General features: G+C 35.7%; 4 protein-coding genes across 4 annotated transcripts; 3 read left to right on the plus strand and 1 right to left on the minus strand.

Annotated features, from left to right (window-relative positions):
- Nucleotides 1–4,211: 4,211 nt before the first annotated feature.
- Nucleotides 4,212–6,511, plus strand: LOC103939391. The gene is made up of 7 exons (XM_009349477.3): nucleotides 4,212–4,632; nucleotides 4,843–4,912; nucleotides 5,158–5,213; nucleotides 5,396–5,471; nucleotides 5,590–5,626; nucleotides 5,902–6,016; nucleotides 6,096–6,511. The coding sequence occupies exons 1-7, from the start codon at nucleotides 4,229–4,231 to the stop codon at nucleotides 6,337–6,339; spliced, it is 1,002 nt and encodes a 333-aa protein (XP_009347752.2). The 5' UTR covers nucleotides 4,212–4,228; the 3' UTR covers nucleotides 6,340–6,511.
- A 249-nt stretch (nucleotides 6,512–6,760) lies between these two features.
- LOC103939437 (actin-interacting protein 1-2) lies at nucleotides 6,761–10,347 on the minus strand. Its single transcript, XM_009349528.3, has 6 exons — nucleotides 9,847–10,347; nucleotides 9,560–9,721; nucleotides 9,246–9,432; nucleotides 8,672–9,094; nucleotides 8,118–8,525; nucleotides 6,761–7,517 (listed from the first exon to the last, which is right to left on the minus strand). The coding sequence occupies exons 1-6, from the start codon at nucleotides 10,239–10,241 to the stop codon at nucleotides 7,260–7,262; spliced, it is 1,833 nt and encodes a 610-aa protein (XP_009347803.2). The 5' UTR covers nucleotides 10,242–10,347; the 3' UTR covers nucleotides 6,761–7,259.
- A 3,597-nt stretch (nucleotides 10,348–13,944) lies between these two features.
- LOC103939446 (MYB-like transcription factor 4) lies at nucleotides 13,945–15,803 on the plus strand. The gene is made up of 3 exons (XM_009349539.3): nucleotides 13,945–14,162; nucleotides 14,455–14,584; nucleotides 15,230–15,803. The coding sequence occupies exons 1-3, from the start codon at nucleotides 14,033–14,035 to the stop codon at nucleotides 15,525–15,527; spliced, it is 558 nt and encodes a 185-aa protein (XP_009347814.2). The 5' UTR covers nucleotides 13,945–14,032; the 3' UTR covers nucleotides 15,528–15,803.
- Nucleotides 15,804–20,597: 4,794 nt separating this feature from the next.
- LOC103939452 (MYB-like transcription factor 4) lies at nucleotides 20,598–22,683 on the plus strand. The gene is made up of 3 exons (XM_009349547.3): nucleotides 20,598–20,797; nucleotides 21,174–21,303; nucleotides 22,110–22,683. The coding sequence occupies exons 1-3, from the start codon at nucleotides 20,668–20,670 to the stop codon at nucleotides 22,447–22,449; spliced, it is 600 nt and encodes a 199-aa protein (XP_009347822.2). The 5' UTR covers nucleotides 20,598–20,667; the 3' UTR covers nucleotides 22,450–22,683.
- The last annotated feature ends 378 nt before the right edge of the window (nucleotides 22,684–23,061 follow it).

Consider the following 23,061-nt stretch of genomic DNA (forward strand, 5'->3'; position numbering starts at 1 on the left):
TGATGAGCCGAATATAATTTTCATTTGCTTCCTAAAATAAACGTACAAAAAGGGATATGGAGTGGAACTGTGGCACCCGATCCAGATCACACTTGGTCCTTGCATGGGGCTACATCTACATGCATGGGACCATCCACATTTCAATCATGCAAAAGGTAATCTGGTGTCACGCTGGAATAAAGTAAACATGTTTTTATTTTACTATTTTAATTGCTATGTTTTTGTCCATTGTAGTTTTTATATTTTGGTTTATTACAACCATTAAATGTATATGACCTAAATTGATTTTTAACCTTATCTTTTGATAAGGAGTAATCTCCTTCACTAACTTTAAAACGTGAGAAAACTTCTCACATTAAATAATTGGATAGAATTCCTTCTCTAAATAGAGAAGATGATCAGGTCCCCACTCATTCTTTTGTTCCGTTTTGAATATTTACTTTTTTGATTTCGTCTGTTTTGATTCTTTAAGATTTTCAAGTCCCTGATTTTGTCAAACTTGCAACGTATACTTTATCTTTTTGCATATATATACACACACACACACACTTAATGGTTTATTACATTTAATGGTTTATATACATTTAATGGTTTATTACCACCATTAAATATATATAATCTAAATTGATTTTTAATCTTATCTTTTGATAAGGAGTAATCTCCTTCACTAACTTGTTAAGAATGCATTTTTGTTCATCACCATTTAGTGTGGTGTATGCTCACCATCCTATTTATCACCGTTAGATGATTTTGAATTTTGAGATTTGTACTTATCCACTACACGAATCTCGAAATTCAAACTTATCTAATGGTGATAAATAGGGTGGTGAGTATACACCACACTAAATGGTGGTGAGCTCCCAACTTTGAAACGTGAGAAAGCTTGTCACATTAAATAATTGGATGGAATTCCTTCTCTGAATAGAGAAGACTAGAAAATAAGTCTGCGCGTTGCGGCGGGAACCACTGTTTTAGGCATAACTGCATGAGTAAGACACATTTAACTTGAATAAATTCAACACAATCATGAATGAACAGAGAGACACATGAGTGAATGAGGTCAATAAGAAACAGAAGAAAATAAAAAACATGCAGTTCACATACATTTTGTGTAGTTTAGATAGCAAAATATGTGTAGGGCATACACCTATTTCAGCACTTAATAAAAAAAACATAGAAAGTGTTAAGTACTTGTTCAAGTATCTAATTTTCCAAGCACAAGCGTTCAAAGGCAAAAATATGCAGAAGCCCCGTTTCCGTATGAAACAGAAGAAACAGAAGAAACAGAAGTAACATGCAGTCAAATGGACAAAAAATTCAAATGTACCAAGTAACTAAATGTACCATTACAATCAAACGTACCAATATAACCAAACGTACCTAACAACGAGTTTTATACATTATGTTTAATTTACTAAAATAAATATTTTAATAAAAAATAAAAAAAATCTTAAATCATCATAATAAGAGATGCATAAAAATAAGAGGAAAAAAAAGGGAATGCTAATGTGAATAGACTTCTAATGAAATAAAATTAAAGTACCAAAATTGTAGGGAAAATGTTTAATCAAATTTGCAAAAGGAATAAATGTTTAGTCTATGACATGTAAAAACGAGACGTCTATATCAAAACGTCTCTAATATTATACTATCAGAAACAGAAAAAATATTGAAAAAATTTGAAATACGTCCAATTTTATAGGCTAATTTTTCAAATAGGTCCAATTTTTAGTGATTTTTTACTTTTAAAATAGGTCTAATTTTTTGTTAATTTGGACTCAAATCAAAAGACCCTTAAAATATTTAAGGATTGATTAGGACAAGTAACGTATGGAGTTGTAGACATGATTTGTCATTTACAGATTTACTAATCGAAGGCAGGGTAGATTAGTAAAGTTGGATTGCCTTTCTCGGGCGTCGGCAGGCAACTTGACAATTTGGACCAGCACACTTCTGTTTGTGATATCTAGGCTTTGAATTTACCAGAAGACAATGTGGGGTTGTGATTCCAATTTCTAAACCGTTTGATTAAGATCAAGAAATCTTTGATCCAAAAAAAACAAAAAAATCAAGAAATCTTATCGTAGGAGACTAAAGTAGCTTCATAATATATAGGCAAAAGAAATACTAAGAAGACTCTCTCAAAGTTAGACTTTGCATACACCTCACAATTTAATGTTAATTTTTATACTAATTTATACATTTTATATAAGAAAAACATGAAATGACAAATAATTTATAAAAAATTTCGCTTTAAAAAAGTTTCATGAGCATTTCTCCTGTATGCAAACCCAGGTGATCATTTTAGTCAAAAATTGCTAGTATAAAAAGATGAAAACTACAATAATTGAAGAGATAGTGACATACTACCATGATCATTTTCTCAAAAGTAAAAACATTCATCATTACATTGGCATTCGTGAAAATCTTATGTTGGTCAGCAAAATCACGTATTCGTGCGGCCAAACACAAAAATTCAATCAACTACTAACAGAAGCATAAATTGGAGGTGATTTATTTTGCATTTTATGTTTTTATGTCGATTTTCCAGTGTCATTTTTAAAATGACATAAAGTTATGGTCCCTGTACGTATTTATTTTTGTGAACCGTAGGTCCCTAGTTATACGAAGGGCCCGACCACCACTGTGGAGATTTTCCGTAGAGAATCGACAGTCACATACTTTTTTTGTTCTAAATTATGTTCATTGATTTCATGTAAATTATTCAATTTGATGATCGAAAATAAACAAGAATGTTTAAGAGAAAAAAGAAGTGTGGTTATCAATTCTCTTTATAGTAATGCTTGATTTTGTTCTTTGATTTTTTTAGATCAATCCTCTTGCTTGTACTTAGAGCTTGTTTTTCTTTTAAAATGATTGAAAGTACTTTTATAAAAAATGTTTTTTTGGTTCTAAAAGCATTTAAAGTACTTCTTACAAAAAACATCAATTATGTACATCTTAAGCTTTAAGTGTTTTTTTAGGTTCACTTGAATTTTAACTATGAATTAATTTTAAAAAAAAACATTTTCACTAAAAGCATTTTCAGCCCTTTTAAAAGTACTTTCGAATGGTTCCTTATGTGTGTTTGTTTTGTATCTAGAGTGATTTGACGCTCCTCTATGCAAACATGGTAGCGACTAGTGAATGACAAAGCGTAGAATTTGTGGCAGAGATTTGGATCCCATCCAGATTTAAATTGTGAGGATCTTAGGGATCTTCACATTGTAGCCATTTATCGTACATCATGCAGTTATAAATTATTTTGAATTTTTTTTATTTAAAATTAAATAATAAATAGTACCTAACGAAAATTGATCGTACGGTGTATAATGAACAGTTAAAATGTGAGGACTCTTAAAATAGTCATCCTTGGGGCAGGATCTTAGATTGGTCATTGGTAGACAGTTGTCCATTTTCAAGGAGACCCAATTGAGGGATGGTTGATAAGTATGTGAATAATTTCTTCAGCAGACATTGTTGAAGCACGTGAACTTGAATTTTGGATTCTAAGATGACAAGCCTGCCTACTTGATGCTTCAATAATTGACCATGGAGAGGAACACAACAAATGCCATAATTAAGTGCATCAGTTTTCCGAGGCCCTTGAGATTTGAAAAAAATGAATTTTCCGCATCATTGTCTAAGCTGATGAGTGCAGAAAGAGAAAAGTGGTGTGTCGGAATCCTTCGCATCAAAGAGATGTGAAGAATGTGCAAAAGGTGAAATTACTAATAGCATAATAATAAAATACTTGGTACATCGCAAACTACTTCATATTAGTAAAAGCTTAAACGTTTTGAGTAGTGTTGCAATTAAATTAAAACAAGTTTTGCTATTTCCTAACGAGAAATTTTCACTCCTAATATGTAAGAAGTCGTTCTGCTTTATCAATAGAGCTCAGTTTGACTTAGAATGCCAAAAAACTTTCTTTTGCTTTTTTTAATGATTTACCATTACACATGTATGAGACTATGATTTGAAGGGAAAAGAACGCTTTGTATATAAGAAGCCAATATTTAGGTTTTTTAATGTATTGGGATCATTCCAACAAAAAAAAAAGAGAGAGTGTATTACTGTATTGGGCTCATGGGGATGTGAGTCGCGGGTCACCCAAATTAAGTTGATCCCGCCAGATGGAGTGGGCCGGCCCAAATCATACCAAAAAAGGCGGGCTTTAAATCGGCGCGCAAGACTTTGAAGGATACAATACAAAGCTGTGCGTTTCATGTCTGAAATAATCAAACTAAATCTCATTTTTCATTTTTCTCGGCAACCAAACATTCATTTTCTCGCGTTTTTTTCCCACCCTGATCCGGCGAAACGATCGGAAGCGCCGATGGACAAGGTGGAGGAGGAGGTGGAGAAGGCGAAGAAGGAGTGGGACGAAGCGTACAGTAACGTCTTACAGCAAATAAAGGCGATCGAAGAGTACGGTGAATCCACCGGAGCTGCTACTATGGAGTCGCAGAAGGACTCGCTGCCCAGGATGAACGGGCTTGCACAAGACGGCTTGTCGTTGCTCAATTCATTGCAGTTCAAGCTCGATCTGTTCGCTCCGCAGTTGCCCACTGACGATCAGGTCCAATCCGCCAAGGCCTTGCTCGAATCCTGGAAAAATCGATCCCACAGGTAATGGAATTCTCAGTTTACGTTTCTGTAGAAGTCAAGGAATTGAATTTTTGATTTAGGGTTGTTTCAGTTCATTTATATTATTCAATTTCATGCAACAAATTAATCTCTTTAATATATTTTTTGGTAAATTAAAGCTCTTCAATTGAAATGTAAATATTGATTTTTTTTTTTTGGTAATTCTATTGTTTTTGTGGTTTTTCTGATCAGTTTGCGCTTGAGTTTGAGGAATGCAAATTTGCAAGCAAAGGCTAACATGAGGAAAGCTGCTCAGAAAGAGGTATTGGACTACTTTTTCGGAATAATTTTGGTTAGTTTATGAATCTCTTGGACGATAATGCTTCACATTACCATTGTGAATCGTTGTGCGCTAGATCGTATTGTCTTTGGGTTAAACTGTTTTTATGTGGATACTGTTTGATTCCCTTGATGTGAGACAAAACAAGATAGTTCTTGGTGGATTGTCCTTTATTGAGAAACGATGTTTGGAACGAATTGTGATTGATTTAGCTGTATTCGTTGCAGAGAGAACTTCTTTTGGGAGGTGGAGAAGAGTCCACGATTCGTAGACGCAACTTACAGTACGTATCAACTTCTAAATGGCTTTCAGTAAACTGGTATCTATTTTTTGTGTTTGCTCCACTCGTTTACATATGCATCGTCGTTAAGCTGGAGCAAAATTTTGATGAGTTTGACTACAGTTTTCTCATACTGTTAGATGAATTTGTTATTTAAAAGCTTTTGATTTATTGGTTTTCTCCAGAACAAAGGCTGGAATGACATCTGCTGCAGAAAGCATCACAGAGAGCCTTCGCCGTACTCGTCAACTGATGGTTCAGGTTAGTTGCCATATTTTATTTCTTTTCGATTTACTTTATTGCTTACATCTTTATGAATCTGTTGTATGAGTCTTTTGGTGGGATGAAATATTTGGTTTTCTTATTTGTTCATCTGTAGGAAGTGGAACGAAGTGCTGGCACACTCATGACTTTCGGTGAGTTTCCTTCATTCTTCTACGTCAAATTAGTTTGTATGTGCTTAGGGTGTGGCACTGCAATTTTTTTTGACTTCTTTGAACAGCTTATCTAATGACAACGTGCCTTAGAGATTGTCTACGTTAAAGACATAATGTATACGTCATTGATCTAGTTCCATATAGAACTACCTTTCTGCTTGTATGCAATATTTGAAATATCAATATTAGTATTACAGATTTCGAAAGGTTGTTTTCTGTCGTTAGATAAATACTATATGTGTTGGTTTGTGCAGAGGAATCCACTGGAGTGCTGAAGAAGGCTGAAAGTGAATATAAGGGACACCGTTCATTGTTGATGCGAACCAGAAACCTACTCTCGACAATGCAACGACAAGATGTCATTGACAGGTTCCGAAGTGAAAATTTCCTTCGTCATAGAACTATTATGTACATCTGCAGATCCTAACATTGAATTTTATCCGGACAGGGTGATACTTGTGCTAGGATTCTTCTTGTTTTCTTTAGCTGTTCTATATGTCGTTTCAAAGCGTATTGGTCTGCTGGCGCTGCAGAGGCAGGTCACATCTGCCATTAAGGCTGGTATGGTTGGGCGAGCAGAACTCAGACCTGGAGCTGTTGAAGATGCCGTAAATCATGCCCAGGCCTATGGCAATGCAGCTCATAAAGTCGAGGAACCTCTAGAAAGAGTGATGCACGACGAACTACGATGAATTCGAGTTACGCATTGCCATTACGACATTACGACGTCTCTGTGTCTTAATTTTTTGTACCTGCACTGTTATTTTCATGTTGGTTTCTTGAAGCCAGCATTGTTAAATATGTACGACGTTTTTTCTTTCTTTATCATATTTGGAAATAGCAATCTCGCAGTTTTAAGGGAAATTGATTGAAACGATCTTCTCTGTATCGTTCCAATTTTAGCAAATGTCTTCGAAGGGACAAATTGATTGAAATGATGAAAGTATAAATGTTAATTGGTAAAATGATTACTTTTCTGAATTTTGTCAATATGCTGTTAAATTTTTATTGATTTGTCGTCAATATTTGATTTTGATCATTTCAGCAATCAATATTCGTTGAATCCTCATCGCATCCAATTTTTTCAATCTTTTAACACATTGTGGAGCAAAATTAATGACAAAATGTAATTCCATAAACAAATAAATAATTACAACATAAAGTTAAATACTTAGAACTTTCCCCACACAAAAACCAAGCAAACAAAGGATTCATAAAAGGTGAAAAACAAAGAAACACCGCTGAATTTAGTTTGATCTTCTGATTCTGCATTTGATAATCGCGTGCCCGATCGTTGGCCGGCCGGCGGAAACACTAGACACACGAGGAAAAACAACACACCTAGTCGACTCGCGGCTACTTTTATCACTAAACCACCAACTCCAAGCTGCAAGGTCATGAGCCATGGAAAAAGACGGCCAATTTGCCTATGAACTGCCGTTGTGACGCACCAGACGACAGAGACTATTTCTTGATACTTCACAATTCATGGAAAGTATCCTTCTCATCCTTCCATCGTATGGAAACTCGCAAACCCATGAAATCCAGAAGAAAAAAAAAAACACTCCCATCTTTCTTCTTTCCTTGACGCTAAGAAGCCCTCCGTGTTTCTTCATTGCGGAGTCAACCTCCAGACACGAATAAATGCATCCTCACCAGAGCTGACCACAGTGTGCTCATCAATGAAAGCTAAGCCGTACACCCCACCCAAGTTTGCACCCTTAATGGTTGTACGGCTTGCTGGAGGCTTGTCGACTTCGTATATGATAACACACGTGTCAAGAGATCCAGTTGCAACCATCGTGCTATCAGGAGACCAAGCAAGGCAGTTTATCCGGGCAGTATGGTACAGCATGTTCTTAAGCTTGATCTGGAAGAAGAAAATAAAGCACAATGTTTACTATGAATTAGTTCAACGATAGCCAATATGCAGCAGTCATTCTAAAGTTCGCGTATGCAACCACATAATCTATCTGAACGTAATTTTATAGTAAGATGAAAGATCACGTCACAACTACCTAATTTATTAACAAATCAAATTCCAAGTTCTCAACACAAAATTTGCAAAGATATATAATCATTTATTTGACATTCCAATATGCACATCTATCATTTCATAAGCTATACTCAAATGTGAAAGTCACAAGTGTGCTGGCAAGAAAGATATACTTGCTGACGAGCGAATGGGATATAGATTTTATCAGTTGAACTTGGATCAATTTGCCTGTATCACACTTATATCTCTTACAAATCATGCATTTGATTTTGACTAAATTTGGTTAAACAAAGAAGATCAGCTGATAAGGAATTGATGCATACATCTAGAACTTCTACACACGCATGCATTGACAAACAAAAGCACGTCTTATTTTATCCTTTTTCACCATAAATGTCAATAATACCGGAACAACGGTTATAATATTAGAATGATGAAATTAAAAAAAATGGCTGAGGACAGTGAGCACACTACCTCTCGAGAGGCACAGTCCCAGACAACAGCTTCTCGGTTCAAATCTCCTGATGCAAACATAGAAACATCAGGAGAGTAGCGTATGACAGAAATGGGCCCCCGATGCTTCTCCAAAACAGCCTCTTCCTTAAGTGTATCACCTGTTACAGAATACATATGCAGTTTACCGTCCTGCCCACCAACAATGGCTTCACTTCCATCCGGTGATATAGTACAGGCAGTCACAGTGAATCCAAGGTTAATAGTTGACAGAACTTTTGTGCCATGGAGCATGACAACTCCAGAATCAGTTGAAACCAAAGCAAGTTCAGGAGATAGAAGGGCAAGGCTTATGTCCTTTGGCTGACTTCCAACATCAATAGCCTCTGCATCTCCACATTGATCACTGCGGAGAGGAACTCTCCAAACCTAGGTAGTCATAAGAAAAATGCAAGAGGAAAGAAACTGAGATAAGGTGAAACCCAAACGATGCAAAACAGTATTCATATAGAATAAGAAGTAAAGAATATACTGTTGAATTGTGAGAGACTAAAAGAGTATACAATTTTTGTCACCTTATTGTCAAATCCACATGAAACGATTTCTTCGTCAACAGCTGCTAAACATTTTATCTGAGAATTCTCCTTCCTTTGTAACTTCCCACCATATCCAGCACCTTGAATCCATTTGACAATGAGACCATCATAGCTGCTAGACAATATAAGTTTTGGGTCACTCTTTAGAACAGCTAATGAAGTAACATTCTTCATGTGTCCGGATATCAGTAGAGGGGCTGTATCAAGGTTGCTCGCTGAGAATATACTAATGAAGCCTCCAAGAGAAACCGTAACAATATGATCATTCTGCCACAGACACCCAACTAGCATGTCATCCACTCCACCCGATCCAGGAGGCGGCAACGTTTTCCTCAGCTTCCCATTATTATCCTCAGATATCTCCCATACTTTTGCCGATTTGTCAGCAGACACAGTCAGAACCTAATCAGCACATTCAATCAGGGAACAAACACAAAGAAAGTTTATAACACAGACAAAATAAAAAGACACAAAATTGCAATCTTTATAATACAGTTACGGTGACTACATGAACAATAACTCTTGGGTAGAAATTACCAATCCAATGTTTTACCTGTTTACCATCAGGACTCCAGCTAAGAGCATAAATGCTGCCTTTGTGGCCATCTTCGATGGACAGCTCTCCGATCTTCTCCGCAGTCTTTCCATCATAAACAATACCACTTTTATCTGAGCTTACAGTGATAAACTTACTACCATCTGGACAGAACCTTATACAATTTACAAAATTCGAATGATCCCTAAACATCGAAAAATCAATAAAATATTTCCAGTCAGGGCAGCAACATAAACACACACACAGACATACATAATTACAATGTGATTAAATCAATAAGATTTCGAGCTAAATTATGTTAAAGAACAAACCTGAGAGACAGCTTGAATTTGAAAGGCGGTCCTTCGTAGAAATTCACCAAGAAATCCTCCCCACAAGTGACGATTCGAAAGGGTCTCGTCGGCTTAAACGCACAGCTTAACACACGCTTCGAGTGCCCATCAAAATCCCCAACAGTTGAGCCTGAATCCCACCTATTCAATCCATTCAAATTCCGTCAATTTTCCCACTAACCAAACACAAAATGCCGGAAAACCGACCAAAAAAGAAAACCCATTTCGCAAATTTTAAATTGAACAATCAAGACGACGACGCTGACATGAACGCGCGAACGAAAGACTTCCCTTTGCCCTCGCCGGAAGCAACGATCCTCAACCCGTCAGGGGACCACTGGAGGTCGTCGATCCGACCAGAGAGGACCTTGAACTCGTTCTTCAACACGAAGTCGTTGTGTGTACCCCATATCCTGACGGTTCCCGAGACGTCGGCGGACGCGATCCACTCGCCGTTAGGGGAGAACCTGGCAACAGTGACGGGATAAGCGTGCTCGGCATAAACGGCGACGTCAAGGGGGTTCTGGAGGCTCATGATAATTACGGATCTTCCATTGGTGTAGAGGAGCTTGTCCGATTTGGGGTCGCCGGAGATCAGAATCCCACGGCCGCGCTCCGTTGACGGGACGCAGGCGTAGGCCTCGGTGAGCTGGGGGGTCATTTTTGGGATTTTGGGAAAAGTGAGAAGTGGGGATTTAAAAGCGCCGGGTATATATAGGCGGTAGGGGGTACGGATAGAGTGATGATGGATGCCAGTGTAGCGCTGTGCGAGTTTTGGAAATGTTCAAAAGGGAAAGTGGACGTGGAAACGTGTTGGTGTAGGAGTCGTCAGATCCAAGATAAAGAAGAGAGAGGATCCTCGTTATATTCATTTTGCAAGCATCTTGAAAATTCTTAAATCACATTTGTTCATCGTACATCATGCGATCAAAAATTATTGTAAATTTTTATTTAAAATTGAATATAAATAGTACTTGACGAAAACTAATCGCTCGATGAACGAATGCAATTAAAGTATCTCTGAGATCTTCATGAAAAGGATCCGACGATGATCATTTTTCGATAAAGAATTGTCTTTGTCTCCTCCTTTTTGCTTTTTTTACCCATCGCCCCACAAAACACATACTTATTTTCATTTTGTCACGTAAGACTCATTATGTGCCACTTAATCTCTCATAGCATTCTGTTTCACTATGCTCATTTTCATTCATTTAGTTAAACAAGTGTTAAAATGGCTTACGTAGCTCTTATGTGGTTCATATGTCAAAAATAATAGGTTGAACGTTGTCATTTTCCCGATTAAGTGAATTCACATTATCAAATGATTTTTTTTTTTAATTACAATTATGGTCTAAAAGTGGAGCGATTTCTTTGTGGAGATGTTGCCTGACAAAAACTAATCGCACGATGAACGAATGCAATTATAGGATCTCTGAGATCTTCATAAAAAGGATTCGACGATGATCATTTCTCGATAAATAATTGTCTTTGTCTCCTCCTTTTTGCTTTTTTTTTTTTGTTATTTACCCATCGCCCCACAAAACACATGCTTATTTTCATTTTGTCACGTAAGACTCATTATGTGCCACTTAATCTCTCATAGCATTCTCTTTCACTATGCTCATTTTTATTCATTCAGTTAAACAAGTGTTAAAATGGCTTACGTAGCTCTTATGTGGTTCATATGTCAAAAAAAATAGGTTTAACGTTGTCATTTTCGCAATTAAGTGAATTCACATTATCAAATGATTTTTTTTTTTTTTTTTTTTGGTTTTTTTAACAATTTTGGTCTAAAAGTGGAGATTTCTTTGTGGAGATGTTGCTCAAACTCTCGAGTAAGCACAATTGCGAATGCTGGTACTAATTAGGGTGCGATCTTAAGAAGATGACAGTAAGTCAGGCTCTTTCGACCAAAGAAGAAGTAGGGGTGGGTGATGGGGGAGAAAGCGGCCATGGCTGCTTTTTCATGGCGGACCAGATCCCTTCTTTCTAATCTACCAAATCAATGGATCCGTGCCATTGAAATTTGATCTAATGGTTACAAATAGAGACCCACATTAAAAGTTATAATAACTTCAGCCGTTTGATCAAATTTTTATAGCACAGATCTACTGATTTGGTAGATTAGAAGGAAGGGAACGCAACGAATTAATGGGCAAGTGGGTCCCTTTCGACCAAAAAATAAATAAAATTATAGGCAAGTGGGTCTCAATTGTGCGAAAGCAAAAGGTGTAAGAGATCTTTTACAAACTTAAACGAAAATGCGGCGTAGTGAGAGATGTTGTGCGAGAAATGAATTTCAGGGGGCAAATTGAAAGCTAGTATGAGTCTTGAGGAGCATTGGAGTAAATAAGAGTTTATTTTTTCGTAATTTTGTGTTTCGTGCTTGCATGATCAAATTAAATTAAATTAATTGGATGAGCAAGATTGGGCTTGGGTCTCCTCCAAGCAAGACCCAACCATGCTGTTACTGTATGAGAAGAGGGGGATCGGGGGATGACAAATAGTACGGTATTACATTGGTCATTGAATTGAAAGATTGTCATCCCCAGAATAGGACTTACCAACAACTAAGAAAAACTTTTTGACAAAAAAAAAAAAAAAACAACTAAGAAAAACTTGCGTATGAGCGGATCCATAGAGGGATCTAGGTGGCCCCCAGACCATCCAAGGTCTGAGAAAAGCACCTATAGAAGTCTTTTGAAGACCTTCCAAATGTTTTGGAAGGGAAGACCATTCTATTTCTAGGGCTATATGTTCTACAGACTAAGCAGTTTTAGTTGTATTGTCAAACGTCTTATAGTTATGGGGTTATGGTATAAGCAATTTTATTCAATGAGGGTGAATGAGTTGTAGACTTGTAGCAAACTCCTCGTGAGGAAGAAGACTCATATAAAATTCTCTCTATTCCTTTGAATGTCGTTGTTCTTGCTTTGTCATACTACTTTTTAGTGGATTAGTCGGATTTCTTGAAGGAGCGGATATAAAAAAAACTATTAATAGACTCATAAATTGAGGGAACGGATTTTCATTTTATATAAACTACCTTGCTAAAAAAAAAAAAAGCTTACGGTTTAGACTTTGTAAATTGTAATATTATTTGTTGGACCTTTTACATTGGGATCCCCCAACCTTAAAATTCTGGATCCGCCAACAAAATGTTCTTGTGGTAATATCCCAAAATAATGTCATGCATTTTAACTTTCTATTGTAAGAGCACAAATTGACTTGAGAATATTTGAACCATCATCATCCCCAAATTAAGGTCTTACCTATAATAGAGAGAAACTTACTTTCAACAAGAGACCACTGTGGTAGTATTTCAAGACAACTATATATACACTATCATACGTTTTATTCTTTTTCAAGCAAAAATGCTTGATTAACTTTGTACAACAAAAGTTACAACCCCGTTCAATGAAAGCTATTGACCCTTCCACAAGAAACATCACTTAATTACCTTATCAATATGTTATTCATAAAATTTCAATTATTTAATTAAAATTCGTAATTACTTACAAGAGTAATGCTAGGGAGACTAAATTTGCAAACTAAATGACGTGTCATCAATAAGCATGAACACGTTTATTAATGCTTAAATGATAAACCAATTATCAACTTCCGTGTTATTTAGTTTTCAAAATTTGGTCTACAAATTTAGTCTCCCTAGCATTACTCTTAATTACAATTATTTGGTAAGGGTAGTGCTTGGGAGACTAAATTTATAAACCAAATTTTGTAAACTAAATTACATAGAAGTTGATCATTGGATTATTACTTAAATATTGATTAACGTGCTTATTTTTTATTAATGACACATCATTTAATTTTCAAATTTAACCTACAAATTTAATTTACCTAGCATTTGAAAATCATAAAGTTTGTCGAAACTGAGCTTTAAAAAAAAACACTGACCTTTAAGGAAATTTCTGGTACAATAACTAGCACAAAAGCTCCATCAAGATTTAATGGTGGCCAAGGAAAACTAGAGACTTTCGGGGCCTACCCACTGAAAAAGTAGGTTAGCTAGCAGGTGGAAAAGGTCAAAGGGTAAGTGGTGCACATTCTCACCTCACCAAACCAAGCACATTTTTGCCATTCACAGACACATAAACACACACACACACACACACACACACTTGGGTAAAAACAACCAGTCCATCTAAACTTGGAAGGTCCTCCAAACTCTCCTCTACCATGCACACACGCACACACACAGAATGCTTTATATAATATTATACATCTTCATGTTTCCTTCGCTCTACTGCTATAGTCATGGGGCCTCGGCATTAGATTTCTCTCTCTCTCTCTCTCATCAGGAAGACAGGAACATTTCATATATATATATATATATATATATATATATATCGATATATATATCTAATATCTCCACCTCTCTCTTTGATTATATATTGTTGTTGTTCTAAACTTGCTAGCTAGGGTTTCTGATCAATGAGGAAGCCTTGTTATGAGAAGAATGAGATAAACAAAGGAGCATGGTCTAAGCAAGAAGATCAGAAACTCGTTGACTACATCCAGAAACATGGCGAAGGTTGTTGGAATGCTCTTCCTAAGGCTGCAGGTGGGTGTATAATACAAATTTATCTTCCAGATTTCTTCGATTTTTACTGCTTGATCAGTATCTATAGCTAAAATATATACTATTTTGCAACTTTAGCATCTATGATCTATATGAATATACATGATCATGATCAGGGAAGTAAACGATCGATCCCCGATCATGATTGAGTAGATAAATAGCGAATAATATTGGGGAAAAAGAGGTGTTATATATATAAATCGATGATATGTAGCTTTTCAAAGATCATGTATATGTTGAATAATATTATTGTTTAATGATGATTCATGACTAGGGTTGAGTCGGTGTGGTAAAAGTTGTCGACTGAGGTGGATAAACTATCTAAGGCCAGATCTTAAACGCGAAAGTATTCGAGAAGATGAAGAGGACCTCATCATCAGGCTTCATGCGCTCCTTGGGAATAGGTATACAAACGCAGTCCATATATACATATACATATATATATATATATAACCCCCTTTCCCTAAATTAATTTTCAATAACACGATTGCCCAAACAACCTAACTAAAAAGAGAGTTTCAGGGTGATTTAATTGAGTTTGGAAACAATCATATATATTTAACTTTCTTTCCAATACATATATAGTTATATAATTACAAATTTGGATATCCCTAATTTTCTTTTTTTTTTTGAACATAAGGATATCCCTAATTACAATAACCATATCGTATATGTGTGTGTGTGTGTGTGTGTGTGTGTGTGTGTGTGTGTGTACCTTAATTAAATTGTATACTTAGTCTATAATTTAATTATACATATTAATTTTTAGAACCAAGAAAAACGATTGGCTTTAATTAGTTCGTACTTTAGGGTGTATGCCTGGGTTGGTTAGTGCAGTGCTTCCCCTACACCAAAGTCAAAACTTCCTTCATGTTAGTTTAAATTACAATTATATTGACATCACCCTAAGTCAAATTCATACTTAAAGATGCTTTTTTTATATTTTATTTTATTTATTTTTAACTATAGAGAGTTAATATAAAACCTAAACATATATTTGATAAATGAGGACTAATATATATGTATGCTATATTCGTGAATTTACCTAGGTGGTCACTGATAGCCGGAAGACTGCCGGGAAGGACGGACAATGAGGTGAAGAATTACTGGAACACTCATATAAGGAAAAAGTTATTAAAGATGGGAAGAACTCTTGATCCCAAAAAACCCCATCACCACAATGATCCTCACTTGAGAAGAGGCACTACTGCTAGTGTGCCACTACTGCAGCCTTGTACCAGTACACCAATATCATTTGCGTTGCCGTCGGATTCCATGAGTACTGGTGCTGAAATTCACAGCAACAAAAGCGGGTTGCCCGACCTGAATCTCGACCTCTCACTCTAATTGTTTGTGGAAGGGAGGCAGAAAAGTACATGATATATCTAGACTTGAACAAAAAAGTATCATATAACTATAGTGTCTAGTTTAAGTATATACACCCCACCATCTCCAGGGCTTCTTTTAGACAATGGTGCTTGGGTACGTGGGTTTGGCTTTAAATATGACTAGTCTGGTCGACTAGTATAAAGGTGTGTACGTAATTAATTTGGACATAGCTAGTTATCACTGTGTGTACAATTGGAAATTTGGCAAAAGAAAAGAAATAAAAGTAATTTGGCATGCACCTGACTGCTAAGATCCTAGTTGTATATGTGTATGGCTAGCTAGGTAAGTATGAGTTTGCCCAAAATCTCTCTTTCTGCGCTCTCTGTTTATATATAGGGAAAAGTTAGATATTATATATATATATATATGTATGTATATGTATATATGCATCTATATGTATACACATATATACAATATCAGTTCTAATATTTGAAATCCCTTGAAAGAGGTAAGGGTTCATCTTTTGTACCTCCCCGTTACAGTAATGAGAAATGCTTGATGTTGGAATTTGAAGGGGAAAGGTTTGTCCTATACTATATGTATGATGAAATGTATTTCGTTTTGATTACGATATATATCGATTGAGATTTATATTGTGATAGTATATGCAACTGGTTTGGCAATATATATATCTTTTGTATTATGTACTGTCCATGCATGCATGGCTCACTCCTTAAGAAGTATGGTACATTAACCATTAGCTATTTCAGAATGAGAGAACTCAATTAGCTAAAGAATGTGACTATTAGTGTACGTAACACGTTCTTCCATGCTTAAACTATATAATCGCACCCTATCACTTTTTAAATTTTACTTTAATGGAGATCTCCTTGCCTAGACATGGTTTTTGGTCAAGAATCTGCTTTCAAAACAATGAAAAAGAAGAACAAGCAGCAGCTGAAAGCTCCAAACTTGAATGCGGTAAAAATCTAGCTTCTTTACTTTTTATAATTGTTGAAAGAATGGAAGGGAAACACAACCACAACAGCGGATTCAATATTTTTTTTGTTGGGAGCAAGATGTATCATGTAGTCAAATATCACATCTTCTCTTCATGTCCAGCAAATTCAATTCCGCGTCACTTTGCCTTTTCTTTTTGCCTTATCTCTCGACCTTCCCAAAGAACTTCTGTCAAACAGTTTGCCCTAGGACAACTGTAGTTACTATTGACCTTCCACAAACCTACAAAGTTCATTTATGTGTGTGTGTGTGTGTATATGTATTCGTTGGGAATATTAAGAAAGCTGTTTTTTTTTTTTGGTGCTTGGGAAAAACCGTTGCATGCACTGTATCAAGTTCAGAAGAAAACGAACTAGTAAATGCGACTATTGCTCGGACCGATATAACAATTTTCGTAGCTTTGAACTTTTGACTATACGTCGATTACTTGAAAATATTACCCAAACTAATCGGATACTCTGATCTTTTTCCCATATATTATCAACAGCAAGTCCTACAACGGAGGATTTTCCAGATGGTTTACAAAAATGAACATAAAGAATATTTGATCACCAATCTACCTTACCTCATGTTCATTCTAATGTTCAAAGAATGACATGATGTAGCTTGATTCCAATTTCCAACCTTTTTCTTGATGCTGATTTTGACTTTTCACCTAAAAATTGTATACATATTTTGTTTCAAACCTTCTTGGATACGGCCTGCTTTAATAGTTTCTACAAGATCAATCGTCTCTTAAAAGATTGATTCTTGGATAGCTTGTTCTGGACTTCCCTAGAGAGGAGGCTGGGACCTCCGTTGGCTTTGGAGGGAAAGCGCTACATTGTCCAAAGTTTAGAGCATACCATGCCTCTTTGAAGAATTACAGAAGAGGTCTTAGACTCTTAATTAACCCATTTTTTTGTTTTTACAAATCACCCACCCTTTGTCTGTGTAAAAAAAGAAGGATTAAGTACCTAGAACCCCCAACCATTTTAGTGTCATTTCAAATTGGTCTCAACCATTTTAAACATTCCAAACAAGTACCCAACCTATTAAAAATATCACATTTGTTAAGCCCAATTAAAAATTTGTTAAATTAACTAGGGTTTACTTTGTCTCCAAAATCAATAGAATGTCATGAAAGCATAGCATCCACCAATTAACAATCACCACCACCCCCATTAGGCCATCATCTACAAACCCAAAAGAAAACCACCAACTTCATCCTACAACTCGAGCCGCTCACATTGGGAGGAGATCGTGGAAGTTGCTGAAATTGTATGAACTGCCATTATGTGGCCACCACCATCTTTACCACACACAAAGAATAATTGGAAGCCTTATGAGCCGGGAATCGGGGAATGAGGAAATCACATAAGTAGAAACAAGCTCCTTGAAATCCTATCTGAATTCTTAACCCTTTCTTTGTAAGGAAATTGCCCTCCTGATGTAATTTCAATTTGGGTGCATTTTCGATTCAATTTAATACCTGTTTGATCATTGGATTCCATATTATATAGTCTACATTTGAAGTTTAGATTTTGAAGCAACTAATATTAATGTGGACCATGATATACGCACCTACTTGGTAGGTTTTGAATATGATCTATGTTTGAAAATCAATTGGGGCTTAACTGATGTGTCATTTTCAATAAATTGGGTACTGGTTTGGAATGTTTAAAAATATTGAAACCAATTTGAAATGATACTAAAAGATTGTGAGGTTTTAGGTACTTAATCCAAAAAAAAAAAAAAAAAAAAAAAATTTGACGCTACAATACAATTGCGCTAAGGCCTAAGGGCACAATGGAAATAGCACAATTTCAAAATTTGTCTTTGTTAGAGGCACACTACTTTCTTGAATGTGATAAGTTTGCTCATACATCCCAAAACAAAGTAGTAAAACTCAATTCCTTTCGTTCATGCCTACTCTCTACAAACTCTACACTCTGGTAAATTATATATATTTGCAGTAACAAATATGTTTTCCAATTTGAAATAACTATATATTCCTTGTAAACCCGTGCATGCATATACAGTCTGAAGAAAAAAGGGAAGAAAAAGAAGAAAGACCTGGGTATGCATGCAACAACATAATAAACATAATAAAGAAAGAGGTATTCATCAATTTACCCCTGAATTTGTGATCATCGGCGAATTTCCTCCCTCAACTCTCATAATTAGTCAACTTCCCCACTCAACTTTAATTTTGGCCAATTTGCCCCCTCAACTCTCATAATTAGTCAATTTGCACCTACTGTTAATTTTTTTAATTTTCCATCTATTCTTCCATTAAGTAGGTATCCGCATGACTGCTTTTGAAGGGCAAAAAAAAGTCAATTTGCACTCTACTGTCATTTTCTGTTAAGTAGGTTTCCCTACACCTTAACAGAGGTAGACGAGGATGAGAGAGGAGGCAACGAGGTGTGGGCAGCTGCAAACTGCAAAAGCAGCATATCAAATGGACTGGGGCTGCAAACAGTGGAGGAGGGAGGCGTTGGCAGCAATCATGGTCTCGGCTTAGAGAAAAGGAAGAAGGTACAAGAGAAAGTTTGAAAAGGAAGAAGATAGAAGGTGTAGGAAAATGGCTTTTTTGCCCTTTAAAGGCAGTCATGCAGATACCTACAAAGGAAAAATAGATGGAAAATTAAAAAAATTAACATTAGGATGCAAATTGACTGATTGTGAGAGTTGAGGGGGGAAATTAGCCAATCCTTACAAGTTCAGAGGGTAAATTAATAAATACCTCATAAAAAAATTATGACTATAAAGTTCGATGAATATAATATGATTTAGGGTTTGCCCATGCCTACTATTTGTATGCTTGAAAATTTTATCATTTTCTTCGGCCAGAATCTGAAATCCAGTTTTGCTTGGTATTCTAAACCTTTAAATGTCACTGATGAAATCTAAAGTTTGGGCTTTTCGATATATATTTACGTTGACCTTTCTTGAAAAGTTATTCATTTTCATTCATTCTATAAATGGTGTCAAATGTTGGTACACTTGGGAATCGCAGCAGGAACACGTGTGGCCTATGAAAATTACCCGTAAAGATCACCAGCGTATCTACCATTCAACTCCCAGTGGACTATGAGACTTGTTGGCTAGACTCCCTCATGGTTTCTGTGTTTCTATATTTTTATCATAATCCATCCCTTTGTTTCAGTAGTACCGACTTATGAATGTACAACAAAAAATGGGCGAGGATTCTCTCTTCGGTTTCCTCGTTCAAAATCCATTTGTATGCAGGCAGAGACAAAAAGAGACGGAGTATTCTCATCCACTAAAAATACTAATTACGTGGGCATCAAAGATGAAGTGACCAAGCAGAGATTTGAGTTGATCTGTTTCATTAATAAACAATGTTTAGGCCATGTATTATTAACTTTAAGTCCACATAGTACATTAGAAATTAAGGTTTTATCATAAAATTTATTGACAATTAATATGGGGAGTAGTGCCCAATTACTTATAGGCCTATTTAAGATCATTTTCTCATCAATTAATGTGGAATTCATCTCAACATGTTTCCTCACATGTGGTGAATTTTCAACTAAAACATGCGAACAACACAAATGGGGTGACATGGAGCACGTGCGGCCACTGGATTTAACACGTGGGACAACCTGCTCTGGTACCATGAAGAAATTGAAGTTCCACCATAAAATCAAACGGCAGTATGGGAAATAGCCCAACTACTTATAAACACATGCAATGCAAGATTCCTTCTCTCATCATAAAATTCATCTCAAACAAATATCATGTAGTACCACAGTTATTGAATAGAAAAAATGCTTTGTTTTTATTTTTTTAGTTGAACAAACTAAGTATACGCAATATCATGGAGTCTCCAATGTCATTTACACTCACTTTTTAATTAACATGAAGGCCTTTCGTATTTGGAAATGTGTCAAAGACATAGTAATATCACATTTTGAAGTAGAACCAGACACCGTCACACACACCAAACCCTCGACAGATGAAGTGTAGTTAAATTTCACAACTGTAAGTCAAGCGAAGTCGGAAAACTCTGTTATATAGTTCTCTACCCCCTTCACTTGGGCACCTTGAGTGATCTCTCTCTCTCTCTCTCTCTCTCTCTCTCTCTCTCTCTCTGTGCACTTGCTGTAAGAACTTCAATATTACTATTGTAATGAGGAAACCTTGCTGTGAGAAGAGAAAGACGAAAAAAGGAGCATGGTCGAAGCAAGAAGATGAGAAGCTCACTCAATATGTTGAAAAAAATGGTGAAGGAATCTGGCGTTCCCTTCCACTTGCTGCAGGTATACATGCACTTCCTCTTGAACGAACTTACAAAATTAACCCAATCAACCAAAAACATGTTCAAGCAGTGGATTGCTCCCGTGGATTGAGGTTCTTAGGGTTTTTGTTTTTACACCCCACTGCTTCTTGGACTTAACCATCTTCCTCTCTTAATGTAATTTAGAGTAGTAATATTGTTGGTAAGAAAGAAAAAAAAAGCACTAACATGCACAAATTCACTCACATACACACATACTCATGCAGTTCTCAATTAATTTAGAACTTACAATTTGTTGCTTGAAAAATATTTATATAATACATATATTTATTATTATGGTTCCTTATTTTTCATTAATTTTAATTGTTGATCATATTTTGAAATTAATAATGGTACAGGCTTGCTTCGTTGTGGAAAGAGCTGTAGATTAAGATGGGTAAATTATCTAAGGCCAAACGTGAAACGTGGCAACTTTGGTGAAGATGAAGAGGACCTAATCATCAGGCTCCATGCACTTCTTGGAAACAGGTATACTGCCCGTGGCATCTTTTATAAAATTATATTATACAATATGTTGATAACATTTGAGAAAATGAAGAAAAAAGGGAAAATTTTGAATAAAAGATAATCACCTCTCTATCACAGACATGCAGTAGTAGTATTTCTGCAAAACTCCCAGCAGCAAATGGAAAAAGGGAATATTTTGATAGGGTGGAATATCAGGGGGCAAAATAATTTTCAAAAGGTCTCACTTTTTCTCATTGGAACCTTGTACATTTGTTAGAATCTGAATAAACTGCAACGAAAACCTAATTGATAATGCATGCTCCTTTCTATTGCATAACTTCTTCTTCATACACACACACACATATATATCTTAACCATCACCATCTCAGAATATGATCTCAATGAATTGAAGAAGAACGCTTAACAAAGAAGAAAGAGGGCAAACTTCAATATTTCTCATTAACTATATTTTTTAGAATACATAGTAATTAACCGATATACAAGGAGGGAAAATAGTATTTTTACTAACAGCTCAAATACATTGGCTTAAGACAGAAGTTATTGTTGCACATGTGGCACTGCTGACATAGCAAATCATACTTATCCAATAATATACATATATATGGAAATGTGTGTATATATACGTTAAGTTGAATAGTTAAGGGATGTAGATTTGGTTTTCAGTTTCCAAAAAATCAAATAGTTATTTGAGGGTCCCTAAATATAGCCATATATATGGGTAGGTAGGTCTTCTTCATTCACTAATTAAAGTATCAATTGCTGGACTATATACTGATCATGTATTTATACTTGTACAATTCAAATAGGTGGTCGTTAATTGCTGGAAGATTGCCGGGACGAACTGACAATGAAGTGAAGAATTACTGGAACACTCATCTAAGGAGAAAACTAATACAAATGGGAGTTGACCCCAATAACCATCGCATAGGACACACACACAATATTGGCCTTACAAAATCATCATTTGGCTCCAGACAAGTAAATTATCCCTCTGAACCTGTTGATTCTCAAGGGGATAAAGACTCTGATCAAATTAAACCATTGTCAGATTCTACCAGTGGCCTGGAAAGCAACACAAGCTGCTGTGGTTTGCCTGACCTCAATCTTGATATCACGATTGGCCCTCCAAGTTCATTCGGATACTGAATAAGTCTTAATTAGCTGAGTTTCTCTTTAGTCATAGTTCAAATCTTTAATAGCTAGAGATAGTTTTTTTCATGCTAAATAGGACTAGCAAAAAAGCAGAATTAGTTGGTTCAATAGTTATGTAAATGGAGACTTGAGAGAGAAATTAAGAATGTGGTTAGCTGGACGCATTTCTTGCTATGCTGTCTCCAAGGTTTTCTCAAATAAATGTTTTATTAGATTATGATTGCGTAACTTGTAGATTTTACGAAATAGCTTACAGTTACACTCACATTCCTAACTATTAATGTAAAAAAGTGAAAAGTTATTCAACTTTTAACTAATTAATGTCAGAAATTTGTAACTCAGTTAATTTTTATGCCACTTTCCTCTTTTATCAAAAGAATTAGTTCTAACTATAGGTGGAACAGTAAAATTAAGAGATTTTTAACGAAACGCTCATAGTACTATTTATTTTTAATGAAAAATCATATTTTTACTTTTTCTTGGTACTATTCAGTATACCTTTATTTGTTATTTTTTCATCAAAAGTAAATTTTTTTTTTTAAACTTTTGGTTAGTTTCTTTAAAATGAATCTAGTTGCAGTTGCAGGTCGACTACTGTGGACGCCA

The sequence above is a fragment of a genome, unplaced genomic scaffold (assembly GCF_019419815.1).
Source record: "Pyrus x bretschneideri cultivar Hongxiangsu unplaced genomic scaffold, Pyrus_bretschneideri_v1 Contig3, whole genome shotgun sequence".
In the NCBI taxonomy this organism is placed as follows: domain Eukaryota; kingdom Viridiplantae; phylum Streptophyta; class Magnoliopsida; order Rosales; family Rosaceae; genus Pyrus; species Pyrus x bretschneideri.

Bases quoted from the DNA above. Each gene is read 5' to 3' on its own strand.
- LOC103939391 (XM_009349477.3), top strand. From the start codon at position 4,229: ATGTCTGAAATAATCAAACTAAATCTCATTTTTCATTTTTCTCGGCAA. The intron at 4,633-4,842 runs GTAATGGAATTC...TTTTCTGATCAG, and splicing joins TGGAAAAATCGATCCCACAG to TTTGCGCTTGAGTTTGAGGA. The intron at 5,214-5,395 runs GTACGTATCAAC...GGTTTTCTCCAG, and splicing joins ATTCGTAGACGCAACTTACA to AACAAAGGCTGGAATGACAT.
- LOC103939446 (XM_009349539.3), top strand. From the start codon at position 14,033: ATGAGGAAGCCTTGTTATGAGAAGAATGAGATAAACAAAGGAGCATGG. The intron at 14,163-14,454 runs GTGGGTGTATAA...ATTCATGACTAG, and splicing joins TGCTCTTCCTAAGGCTGCAG to GGTTGAGTCGGTGTGGTAAA. The intron at 14,585-15,229 runs GTATACAAACGC...GAATTTACCTAG, and splicing joins CATGCGCTCCTTGGGAATAG to GTGGTCACTGATAGCCGGAA.
- LOC103939437 (XM_009349528.3), bottom strand. From the start codon at position 10,241: ATGACCCCCCAGCTCACCGAGGCCTACGCCTGCGTCCCGTCAACGGAG. The intron at 9,722-9,846 runs GTCAGCGTCGTC...TGGATTGAATAG, and splicing joins TCTTTCGTTCGCGCGTTCAT to GTGGGATTCAGGCTCAACTG. The intron at 9,433-9,559 runs GTTTGTTCTTTA...TTCGATGTTTAG, and splicing joins AAATTCAAGCTGTCTCTCAG to GGATCATTCGAATTTTGTAA.
- LOC103939452 (XM_009349547.3), top strand. From the start codon at position 20,668: ATGAGGAAACCTTGCTGTGAGAAGAGAAAGACGAAAAAAGGAGCATGG. The intron at 20,798-21,173 runs GTATACATGCAC...ATAATGGTACAG, and splicing joins TTCCCTTCCACTTGCTGCAG to GCTTGCTTCGTTGTGGAAAG. The intron at 21,304-22,109 runs GTATACTGCCCG...CAATTCAAATAG, and splicing joins CATGCACTTCTTGGAAACAG to GTGGTCGTTAATTGCTGGAA.